General features: G+C 38.5%; 1 protein-coding gene across 1 annotated transcript in view; it reads left to right on the top strand.

Moving 5' to 3' along the window:
• Positions 1 to 12,163, top strand: part of LMCD1 (LIM and cysteine rich domains 1) — a 75,787-nt gene that overhangs the window by 47,808 nt on the left and 15,816 nt on the right. Inside the window, exon 4 of the mRNA XM_074198672.1 lies at positions 7,335 to 7,670. Coding sequence (XP_074054773.1) covers positions 7,335 to 7,670 — 336 coding nt within the window. The remainder of the gene's footprint in view (positions 1 to 7,334; positions 7,671 to 12,163) is intronic.

The raw sequence follows: 12,163 nt of genomic DNA, 5'->3' as shown, positions 1-12,163 counted from the left end.
TAAACCCAGGCTGCTTCTCTAAACATACTCTAGACCAATGCTGAACTCACTTCTGCTTTTATGATGCTCTGGGAAAATCTTGAATCAAAACAAGGTTAGGATGCCATAAAATTAAAGTGAATTAAAAGTCAAAAGAAAAAAAAAAACACAAACCCAGATCTGATAACACATTCCTTGCCTTGCCTTATGTTTGGACTCTGAATAGCATGGAACAGATATAGTAACAGATGTCAGAACTTCCAGGTGCAGCATTCTAAAGGGTCATAGGCAAGACATGCTCTAGCTCTGCTATTTCAGCAATCCAGTCCCTAGCTTGTCCTAGGGAGTATGATCCTCTCTTCTCCTGCTTTTCTATTCTTTCCTTCTTTTCTTTCTTCCTCCCTTTCCCCCTTCTTTTTTTAACACTTCTCTTTTTCTCCTTTCCCGCTCCTCTTCTCTTTTTCTCCTCCCCTTTCTTTTCATTCCCTTCTTCCTTCTCCTCTCCCCTTCACTTTCCTGTCCTCTTATTTCTTCCCTTCCTCTTTTTCTCTCTCCCTTCCTCTCCTCCTCTCCTTCCCTTCCCTTTCCTGTCCTCCTCTTCCTTCTTCTCTCCTCTTCTTCCTTTTCCTTTCCCCTTCCCTTCTCCTTTCCTCTCTTCATTCATCCCCTTCTTTCTTTTTCTCTCCATCTCTTTCTTTTATTTTTTAGATTTTTCAAGGCAATGGAGTTAAGTGGCTTGTCCGAGACCACAAGGCTAGCTAATTATTAAGTGTCTGAGGTTGGATTTGAACCCAGGTACTCCTGACTCCAAGGCCGGTGCTCTATCCACTGCACCACCTAGCTGCCCTTCTCTCCATCTCTTTAATCTCCTCCTCCTCTTTTTCTCCTTCCTTCCCTCTCTTCTTCCCTTCCTTTTCTTCCTCTTCCCTTCTCTTTTCTCTCCTCTCCCTCTCTCTCCTTTCTTTCCTTTTCTCCCCTTTAAACATTGCTCACACAACACTTTATAACATTACCTCCATAAGATAAGTTAAGGCAAGGTTTTATTTTACAACAAGAAATTAGAAGCATAGACTCCAAGAGCCCATAAGAACCTAAGCCATGCAGTTCCTCATTATTTTTAAAAATTTCAATGTGATCCTGATTTGAAATATTTGGTATAAAAGAGTTGCTGGGCACAGTACAAAGTTAGATGTGAGTCAATTAGGTTAGCATTAGGAAATGAGAACATCAAAACTGGAACTAGTCAATTGATAAATGCTATAAATTGGAGTTTGGTACATTGGACTGTCGATTGTCAAGACTTGAAAAACAGATGGTGAAAATCTTAATAATTCACATTAAACTTTATAGTATGCTAGGGTTCATTTTTTTTTTTTTGCCCAGTAAGATGTTTATTAAAAATTTATCATCACATTGCTGATAGTCTATGAGGAAGGCAATACATGATGTCTCTAGCTGTGGAAGTCAGGAGTCAAGTTGGGAGAACACAACAGATTGCAATATGGGTTAAAAATCATAGATTTCAAGAAGGAAGGGACCTCAGAAATCAAAAATTACCTTCTTTTATTAAAGAAGAAACTGAGGCCCACAGACCTTGAGTAACTCTTCTGAGATCATAAAAATGTAAAGTGGCAGAAATGGAATTTGAATACAGGACTGCTTGTTCAAGACCTCCTACTTTTTCCATTGCCCCACAGTACTTCTCAGTTATCAGAATATGAGGAATATTGGGTCATGAAACCCAAACTTGACCAAAAACTCTCCCAGTCTAAAGTGAATTCAGGCTGTACTGGAAAATTTTATTTTTTTGTAACTTTGATGGACAGCTCTCCCTTTCAGTTCTCAGCTCTCCCACCATTCTGTTTTCCAGTATTCAAAAGGGCTCAAAAGTTTCAGGAAAAGGAAAAATCACTAGAGGCAAGAACAGTCAATGAAGGCTTCACAGAGAAGGTTGAACTTCAACTGAGTCTTGAAAGCTAAGTGAACTTCAGCTCCATGGCATGAACCAGGGATATGTCAGTTCCTTAAAATAAGGGCTCATCTTTCCAAAACACTTGTGGATTTTAAAGACACTGTTGAATTAATACCTCTATTTTGCAGATGTGGAAAAAAGAAGTCAGAGAAAAAAAGCATAGTACTTCAGTTCAGAGAGCCAGTAAGTGTTTAGCATTAGGATTAGCGCCCTGGTTGCCCTAACTGCAGGTTAGGAAATCCTTTTTTTTAAAAGAAATTCTTTTTTTCTAACCAGCTCCAAAGGGTGGATCATATCCCTTGACATCAGAACAAGATTTTCCAAGGTTACTTAATATCCTCAAAAGATAAATTTTCTTCTTTGAGTATATTGAGGCAAGCTCGACACCTTGACCACGAACACGGAATGAAAATAAAGAAAATGGAAGATTCATAAAGCTACTATTCTGCCATTAGAAACCAGAAGACAGGGGCAGCTAGGTGGCATAGTGGATAAAGCACCGGCCTCGGAGTCAGGAGTACCTGAGTTCAAATCTGGTCTCAGACACTTAATAATTACCCAGCTGTGTGGCCTTGGGCAAGCCACTTAACCCCATTTGCCTTGCAAAAACCTAAAAAAAAAAGCAGAAGACTTGAGTCTTAGTACTATTTTTCCCCTCTTACTACTGATATAATTTTGGAGTACCTTCCCTAGATCTCAATTTTTCTTTCTGTAAAATGAGAGGGGCAGATCAGATGAACCCTGAGTTGTCCTCTAACTCCTCCATTCTGTGGTCCTGTTAGTGTTATTTCAAGAGCTGGATGCTGTCCAAAGATGGATTGCCTACACTGAGAGCAGCCAACAATACAAATAGCAGTCAATTAATCCAAGAGCCCACCCCCCCAGTCACCTCCTTTCTATTAATTTACTTCTTCTAGAAAATAGCAAAGTCCTTGCAGCCTTTTGGCAGCAGGAGTGTAATTTAATTCAATAAGGATTTATTAAACACCTACACTGAGCCAGGCATGGTACTAAGCATTGGTCATAAATAAAAAGACAAGAATGAAACAGTCTGCCTTCAGGAAGGAGGCATTCTATTTGGTGGGGGGTGGAGAGAATGGATCACAAACACAGAAAAGCAAGGATAAAATTCATGCAAAATAAATGCAAAGAAATTGATGGGGAGAGACAATATCAACAGCTAGAAGACTTAGAAAAGACTTCTTATAGGAGGTGACATGTGAGTTTAACCTCGAAAGGAGCTAACCTTTCTAAGAGGCAGGGGGAGGACAAAGAATGTTCTAGGTGTGAGAAGAAAGAAAACCTAGAAAAGGCATAAAGAGGCAGTAAATTTAAAAAAAAAGAGAAAGCACAAAGAGGCAGTTGATTAAAAAAAAAAAAGAGAGAGGAGTGCAGAAGCCAGATGGACTTCAAGGTAGAGTACAGGATGGGAAATCAACCTAAAATGACAGTTTAGAGACATTAATAAGAGCTTTAAAAACTAAAGTAAAAATGTTTCTAGTCTATCTGAGAGGAAATAGGGAGCCACTGAACCTTCTGGAGCAGGGTAATGACATACTCAAACTTAATATTCTTAATCTTAGGAATAATAATTTGGTAACTTTGTGAAGAATGATTTGAAAAGAGAAGAGAGACTGGAGATAGGGAAGCCAGGTGGGAGACAATTAAAGCAGTCAAAAGTAATTTATATAGTAATTTCAGGTTTGCAAAGTATGCTACATAGGTTATCTCATGCTCCCCAGAATCCCATGATGTGAGGGCTATAATTTTCCCCATTTTACAGATGAGGAAACTGAAATTACATGATTTGCCAAGAATCACCCAGCTAGTAAGGGTCCGAGACAGGATTTGAGCTCTGATCTCCCTAACTTAAAGCTCAGTGCTCTTCTTGGCCACCCAGCCTAGCTGAACTAAAGTAACAGTTAAGTTATAGAAGATGAAGAGATCATATCTGTGAGATGGATAATCCAAGTAGCTCCTCCTAGACTTGGTCATTCATTGGACAGGAGGAGAAAGTAAGAGTGAAGAACCAAAGATTGATGAGGATGAGTCCCATGTCTTTGGATTCCTTTGGAACTTTCAGATTTGTCAGCTTGCAGGAGGAAGCATGATAGTTATATATTGGTTAAAAGAGTTCTTTTAACTGGAATAATTCCACAGGTCATTTAAGCAGACCATAGAGGTCAGAAGGTTGGGTAAGGCCACATGGCTAGTAAGTTGCAGAGCATTCAGACTCAGGTCCTCTGGCTTCATACCCATTTCTCTGAGCAAGTCATTTCTTTCTGAACCTCCTTTTTGAATATCTCTGATATAAAGGGATCGAACTAGATAACTTCTAATCTTTCCACCTCTAATGATAACACAAGGGACTTATGTCTACACATTTTCCACTCACTTATGAGAAATGAGATTCCTGAATTGCCTTTTACTAGGATCTTTTTTTATTATTTGCAAACCATTCCTGGCTGGGCAGAGCTATCTCTGAAAAACAGGATAATTCACATAGAAGATTTTAACATTGATCCATTCTTTTCAGCTAACATTTGAAAAAAGCCCTTAATGGGGTTGAATTTTACAACCTCCTTTCCTAGAGATTCAGGACAGCTCCAGGCCATTGACACCGAGGTAAAGCTATCTCTCATCAAGCCCCACAAAATTGGTCATTGGTTGACTTTCTACTTAATCCCTAACCAACCCCGTAAATACTAACCACATATAAGCACATCTGTGGCAGCCCTAAGCTGTGTCTTTACAATTCAGTGGGAAAAGACCAACTAGTTAGCCATGCCCGAAGCTACAATAGGAAAACTGGTCTCCTGCAAAGGAAACTCCCTTCTCTTCCAGGCTTTTGGCCAGAAATGAGTTAACCCATTGGTTCTCCTAACTAATGTGTAATTTAGAAAGAACCAGAATTCCCCAGGGCACCATGAATTCCATGGAAAACAAATAGCTAATAGATACTGTGGGAAATAGACAGATGACCTAGGTCATTTTCCTTAAGCTAATATCTAAAGTTGTATGTATTCTACTGTTGAGTTGGTTCTTTGTAACCCACTTTGGGGTTTTCTTGGTGAAAGATACCCGAGAGGTTTGCCATTTTCTTCAACTCATTTTACAGATGAGAAACTGAGGCAAAGTTAAGTGACTTGCCCAGAGTTACATATCTAGTTAAGTGTCTGAGGCCAAATCAATTTCTGAATTTTATTTGCCTCAAAACATGATAGTTTTAGGGCAGAGATATCAATGTCTCTGATCTCAACATACTATGAAATGCTATTAAATCCCTTAATGATGTCATTCTAATTTTCAAGGAAAAGTAATAGAAAATTAAACTACCATTTTTTAATTAGATATACTGCCTGAATATGAAATTAGGGGCTGATTTTCAATTTTGAAGGAAACAAAATTCATGTAGCAAAACCGGCCAGATAGAATTAATGGCAATTTCAATTATGTCATTGTCTAGGGAGATAAATGACCACACCACAGATTACCCTTCTCAGACCACATCTAATCGAGAATATTGTGTTGCATCCTAGCTACAAGGGAAAGCATCTACAGGAAGATGTGTGGGTCATGAAGAAATTTAAGTCTATGTCAGATAAAGATCCAATGAAGGAACATTTTCACTTAGAGCAGAGAAGACTGTGAGTGGGGGGGGGGGGGCTGGTGTCGTGAGGAAGGAATGAAGAGGAGGGAAGAGAGGGATAATAGATATGTTCAGTTATCTGAATGTCAGTCAATGGGAAGAAGAATTAGGTTTGTTCTAGCCCCAGAAGTCAAAATGAAAAAGGATGGTTGGAAGAGACAAAGAAGCAAATTGAAGTCTTGTGGCAGGAAAAACTTCCAAACTATTCAAGAGAGGAATGAATTGCCCTTTGGTAAGAAGTAGATTTTCTATCATTGGAAGTCTTCAAGGAAATAGGAAATAAGAACTTGCTGGGTGCATCAACTGTGTCTAGGCTACCTCCAGGATATGCATTTGTGTCCTAACTCAATGGGCTTTCCAGTGACTGCAAATCATATCTTGAACAATATGAATTCTTCATCCACTTAGCTTTTCCAATGTGAACCACTATACTAGTCTCTTGACTGACTATTACTCTCATAGAGGATACCTTAAAGAAATTCAGTGTGGATGACATGCTCATTAAAATACCATCTAGCCCTAAATCTTTTACCCTATGATCCACAAAAATAGTACCATAGGAGGGATTCATGACTTCCCAAGACATCTCTTTCTACTTTGGGATAATTCTAATTGTTAGGAAGTTTGTTCTTCTATAAAATCTAAATCTCCTCTTTGAATTCCCATCCACTGCTCCTAGTTCTTCTCTCTGAAGAGAATAGATTTAAACCTGTCTTCCACAGGACAACTCTTTTAAAAATATGAAGATAGCAACCATGCTCCCACTAAGCATCCTCTAAGGCAAGCATCCCATGTCCTTCAGTGAATTCCCAAATGGCACAAACTTGGACATCTTCACCATCCTTGTTGCAATCATCTGGACATTTTCCAGTAACAATTTCCTAGAAATGATGTCCAGAACAGAACTTAATATTCTTGGTATGATCCGACTAGGGCTGAGGAATTTTTCTCCTTTATTCAATAGGCAATGGAGAGTCACTTTAGGTTTTAATATAGAGAAGGTGCATGATCATTGTTCTATATTAAGAAAATGATTTTGGCAACATATGGATCATGTCTTGGAAAAATTTAACTGGAAGCAGAGAAACAGGAGATTCTTATTATGCAATTATTACATATACATATATATGTTCTATCATCCTTCCTTTTGCCTTTCTTTCTCTCTGCCTCTCTAAATTTTAAATTTTACAGGATCATTCTGAACAATATTTGTATCTCATTTACTAAAATGGTTTGTACATAGTAAATATTTAAGAAATTGGAGGAAGAATGAGTGAATAAAGTGTGACCTAGACTGGATTTTGAAAGCTAACTAACATTTGGTAAGTCTAGTGGGGGAATAAAATAGAGAAAACAACATAAATTGAGACCTAGCAGGAATGGTCATGGAATGTTTTTTGTCAGAGAGGAGTGTTGGTAGACTTTAATGTGTCTGGCCTGACAATAGCCATTATTGTAGAAATGGAAGCAGGTTTTCATTACTTCTCACTCTAAAATGAAAAGCTTTATAAATTGATCCTTGACCAGTCTGAGAACAACCCACAATTTCTAGTAGGTAAGTGATAAAAAATGATTTTTATTAGTACCTGTTCCTATTGAACAGGGTGAGATAGTCCAAGTGATAATAATACCAATTATTCTTTGCAGGGAGATAGGTTGGCTTCTAGTGCCTATTTGAAATGGCCAATTAAAGATTTTTCTGGGCTCTAGTATGTCCTATTTCTTCATTGGCAGGCTATCCACTATATGGAATTGATTCCAAAAGAAATGCAGCCAGTCACAGGGACTGAAGGAGCCTTCCTCCGTCGGCGACAACTGATGAGGCAGCTGCCAATTTATGATCAAGACCCTTCTCGATGTCGCAGCCTTTTGGAAAATGAAGTGAAATTGATGGAAGAGTTTGTCAAGAAATACAAAAGTGATGCCCTCGGAGTGGGAGAGGTAGCCCTCCCGGGACAAGGTGGCCTACCCAAAGAGGAGGGAAAGCAACAGGAAAAATCTGAAGGGGCAGGAAACACACCACCCACCACAAATGGAAGTGTTGGTGACTCAACAAAGGACGTGGAATATGTAAGTATTTTGTCTATTGGGGTTTCATTTAGGGTTCCTAAACTCTCCTCTCTCTCAAATTAAGGGCCAGGTTAGATTCAACTTGACTCAATAAACATTTAATTAAGGACCTTCTTTGTGAACAGCAAAGTACTAAGCATTTGATGATGCAAAGACAGAATGCTCAAAGAGATTTTTGTGCTCAAAGAGCTATATTCTACTGGAATGTACATAGATTAGCAAATGTAAAATATATTAAAATAAAATACAAAGTAATTTGAGAAGGTTACATTAACATGTGGGGAAATCAGGAAAGTCCTGAAAGATGTGGTAATTGAGCTGACTCTTGAAAAAGACCAGGACTTCTAAGAGTAGAGGTGAAGTAGGAGAATATTCTAGGCACAGTTTATAAACAGAGAAAAGACAAGGAGGTCTGGAAATGGATGGTTTCTTCCAGTTCTGTCATCCTATAAAGTAGCTAAGATTGACTCTTGCATTGAGGTGGTCTTGGTACCCTGAATTTCCCCAAGGGCTTTAAGGATGATGGTGTCTTTCAGCAACCATTTTAAAGACACACAGAAAAATTAAGGAACCCTTGGCAACTATAATTTGAATGCAAAAGAGGTAAACATAGAGGTAACAAGAAGCAAAAGAAATTGGTGTTTAAGAGCTAGCCCAATACTTTACCTAACACTGAACTTTCTCTATTCCCTTTTTTGTCAGAAATTATAAACTATAGACTATTTCTCCTATTTCATCAGAAAGTATTTTGCAATTCTTGCAAAGCAGTTTATATCACTTAGGATATTATAGCATGACCTGTTGTCTATCCATTTGACAAATTTGATTCATTCCATTGACTAGGACATGAGGCATTTAATAAAAGTTGATTGATTGGTAGTCCAATCATTTCATTTAACAAATGATGAAACTGAAAACTATTTCAAGATCACACATTTAGTAAGCAGCAGAGCTAAGATTTGCGGTCCTATGGTCACATGACTAATATAGCCATTTTGCCCCAGATCCATGTCTTTTGTTAAATTTATTTTTATTAAAGATATTATTTGAGTTTTACAATTCCCCCCAATCTTACTTCCCTCCCTCCATCCCACCCCCAAGGAAAGCAATCTGTCAGTCTTTACTTTGTTTCCATGTTGTACCTTGATCCAAATTGGGTGTGATGAGAGAGAAATCATATCCTTAAAGAAGAGAAGAGACGTCTTAGAGGTAACAAGATCAGACAATAAGATATCTAGTTTTTTTCTAAATTAAAGGGAATAGTCCTTGAGCTTTGTTCAAACTCCACAGCTCCTTATCTGGATACAGATGGCATTCTCCTTTGCAGACAGCCCAAAATTGTTCCCGATTGTTGCACCGTTGGAATAAGCGAGTCCTTCAAGGTTGATCATCACCCCCATGTTGCTGTTAGGGTGTACAATGTTCTGGTTCTGCTCATCTCACTCAGAATCAGTTCATGCAAATCCCTCCAAGCTTCCCTGAAATCCCATCCCTCCTGGTTTCTAATAGAAAAATAGTGTTCCATGACATACAGATCCATATGTCTTAGATCATGCTAAAAATGTTCATAGATTTCAAGCTAGACAGGGCCTTAGAGGTTATCAAGGTCAACACCTACATTTTACAGATAAGGAAACTTAGGTCTAGAAAAATGAAGCAATGTTCTCATGGTCATCCAGCAAGTATCAGAGGTAGGATTTGAAGATCTTCTGATCTGGAAGCCCAGCACCTCGTCTATTATTTCATGTTCTGCCCAGGGTCAGAACCGAGACTCCATACCAACACTTGTGATTTGAAGTCCAGTGCTATTTCTATAGTGTTGCTGCTGCCGATGTTTTAGCCTTCATTCTTAAAGAAGACCGTGACTTATGGGAAGTGAGGTGCTGACAAGCAAATGAATTGGATTTGAGTGAGGGGATGCTTTGCTAAATCACCAGCCTCACTTCCTTCTCTGGAGACATCTGAGGCCAGGGGTCCTAGCATCCAGAGATGGTCCTAGATGCAAGATAATTAGGGATAAGTGACTTGCCCAGGGTCACAGAACTAGAAATTGTCAGGTGTCTAGGTCACATTTGAACTCAGGTCCTCCTGACCCCAGGGTTGATGCTTTAGCCATTGCACCACCTCACTAGTCCTATTGTTATCACATGAAATGCCAGGCTGGATGAATCAAAAACTAGAATTAAAGTTACCAGGGAGAAATAGCATCAATCTCAAATATGCAAATTATACCACACTGATGGCAGAAAATGAATTAAGAAGTCACTTGATGAGGGTTAAAGATCAAAGTAAGGGGTGGCTAGGTGATACAGTGGATAGAGCACCAGCCCTGGAGTCAGGAGGACCTGAGTTCAAATTTGGCTTCAAATTTAATAATGACCTAGCTGTGTGGCCTTGGGCAAGCCACTTAACCCCATTGCCTTGCAAAAACCTAAAAAAAAATTTCAAAAGATCAAAGTAAAAAAAACTGACTTGAAACAACATCAAAAAAAAAACTAAGAACTGCAAGCTATACTGGTGAAGGAAAGAAGGATTAAGGAAGGAAAGGGAAGAGAAAGGGATTAGCCCTGGGCTAAACACTAAGATATTAACTCATTTGATCATTACTACAATCCCAAGAGGTTTATTTTGCAACTGTCTCCCACTTTACAATTGAGGAAACTAAAGTAAAAATAGGCTAAGTGACTTACTCAAGGTCACATAGCTATTAAGTGTCCAGCTCTGAACACAAGCTCAGGTGTTTCTGATTTCAGGTCCAAATCTCTATCCATTTGCCTCTTCTTGTGGCTCCTAGATTAGCTTTCCCTATTTTGAAGCATGGCATGTTCCTCAATAGCATTCTCTAGGCTGCCACAAGTACCCTCCATTTCACCAAATTTGCTTGGAAACATGAATTTTTATGAAGATTAGGAAAGCTCCTTGTAATTCTAAGGAACACTGAATGGGATGTTAGTCATCCAGAAAACCTAAATTTCAATCCCAACTCCCACTGCTTACTTTGTAAGGCTACAGTCAAAGCCCTGTACATTCTGTAAATGAGGATAACAATTTTGCACTTCACAATCTCAGAGAAAACAATGCTTTCTAAATTTGAATATATATCCTTAGAGCCTAGTCCTGGATCTTTTTGCCATGAATCTCTTGCCATTCATTTTGCTAGCAAAAAATGATGCATTGATCTGCCAATGCTTTTGCATTATTTTGGTTTGGTTTTGTTGTTTGTTTCTTTGTTTGTTTTCTCCTAGAGCTGGGGTCATTAACCTATTCTATGCCATAGATATCTGGGGCAGTCTGATGATATGTTTGTGAGCTATTACCATTAGGATTAAAGTTTCCAGCAGGAACCTCTTAACATGTGTTATGTTAATCTTCAGGGGTTTGGGGAGCATTGACCTTATCATACTTGCCCAGGAGTTTCCTGAGAGATCTTTTTTTAGATAAACTTACTTTTTTGGTGATCATTTAAGGCAGTCTTTAAGCCAACAATCAACCTCATCTGGCATTGTTTTCCCTGAGATCTTAAGACAAAAGGCATACCTACCTGAAAAACTTAAGCTTTTTTTCCTTCAGCTCTTAATGGAGATGACTTTATAGTTGTGTTTAAGAATAAATGGCAGCCCAGTGGCCCAAGGAGAAAAAAAAGAGATCCAATTGCATTGCTCTGTTTCATAATCCAATTGTTTCTCACCAACTGACTGCCCTTAAAGTTGGAACAAATAGGATAGAAGGCCGAAGAAATAATCAAGTTTTCAAATTCTCTGCATCCTCCCTGGAGGAGCTCATAGATGGAGAATTACATTATACTTGAAAAAACAGAAATCTGAAAGGCTATGACTTGCACAAAATTCAATTGCCCAGAATTAGGAAAACTGAGATTTGAATTCATATCCTTAGAGATTAATCTAGGGCCATTTCCCCTAATCTCTTGGCATTCATTTTGCTAGTAAACAAGATGCACTGACCTGGTAATGTGCATGTTTAATTTTGTTTGGGGTTTTCCTATTTGTTTGTTTGTTTATTTGTTTGTTTACTCCTAAAGTAGGGGTCTTTTAACCATTTGAATGCCATGGATACTTGAGGTAGTCTAATGAAGCTTATGGAGAGCTTGGCAGAATTTATTTTATAATATGTGTAATATGACTATATTTATAGTGGAGGGAAATGCTAAACATCAGTTACAGGTTAATGAAAATAAAATAAAGCTGTGATGGAGTTCATCCCAGCTTCAGAACTCTGGCTCTAGGGTCAAGTCTGGAACTCTAGGACAAAAAGATTGAAGAATTGGAACTGGATGGACCTTTAGAGGTCATCTAGTCACTACCCCTCATTCACATCAAAAAGAAAACATAGGCACCATGTTTTTGTATACCTTGCAACCTGATAGAAAGGTTAGCTATTATTGGCTCTCATTATAATAGATTAGGAAACTGAGTTTCTGAGACATTTGAACGTAGCTCTCTGCATGTCAGAGGGAGCACCTGAACTAGAGAGAG

The sequence above is a fragment of the Macrotis lagotis genome, chromosome 8 (assembly GCF_037893015.1).
Source record: "Macrotis lagotis isolate mMagLag1 chromosome 8, bilby.v1.9.chrom.fasta, whole genome shotgun sequence".
NCBI classification, from domain to species: Eukaryota; Metazoa; Chordata; class Mammalia; order Peramelemorphia; family Peramelidae; genus Macrotis; species Macrotis lagotis.
Note: the sequence above shows the minus strand (reverse complement) of the source record. Positions and strands in the feature narration are given on the sequence as shown.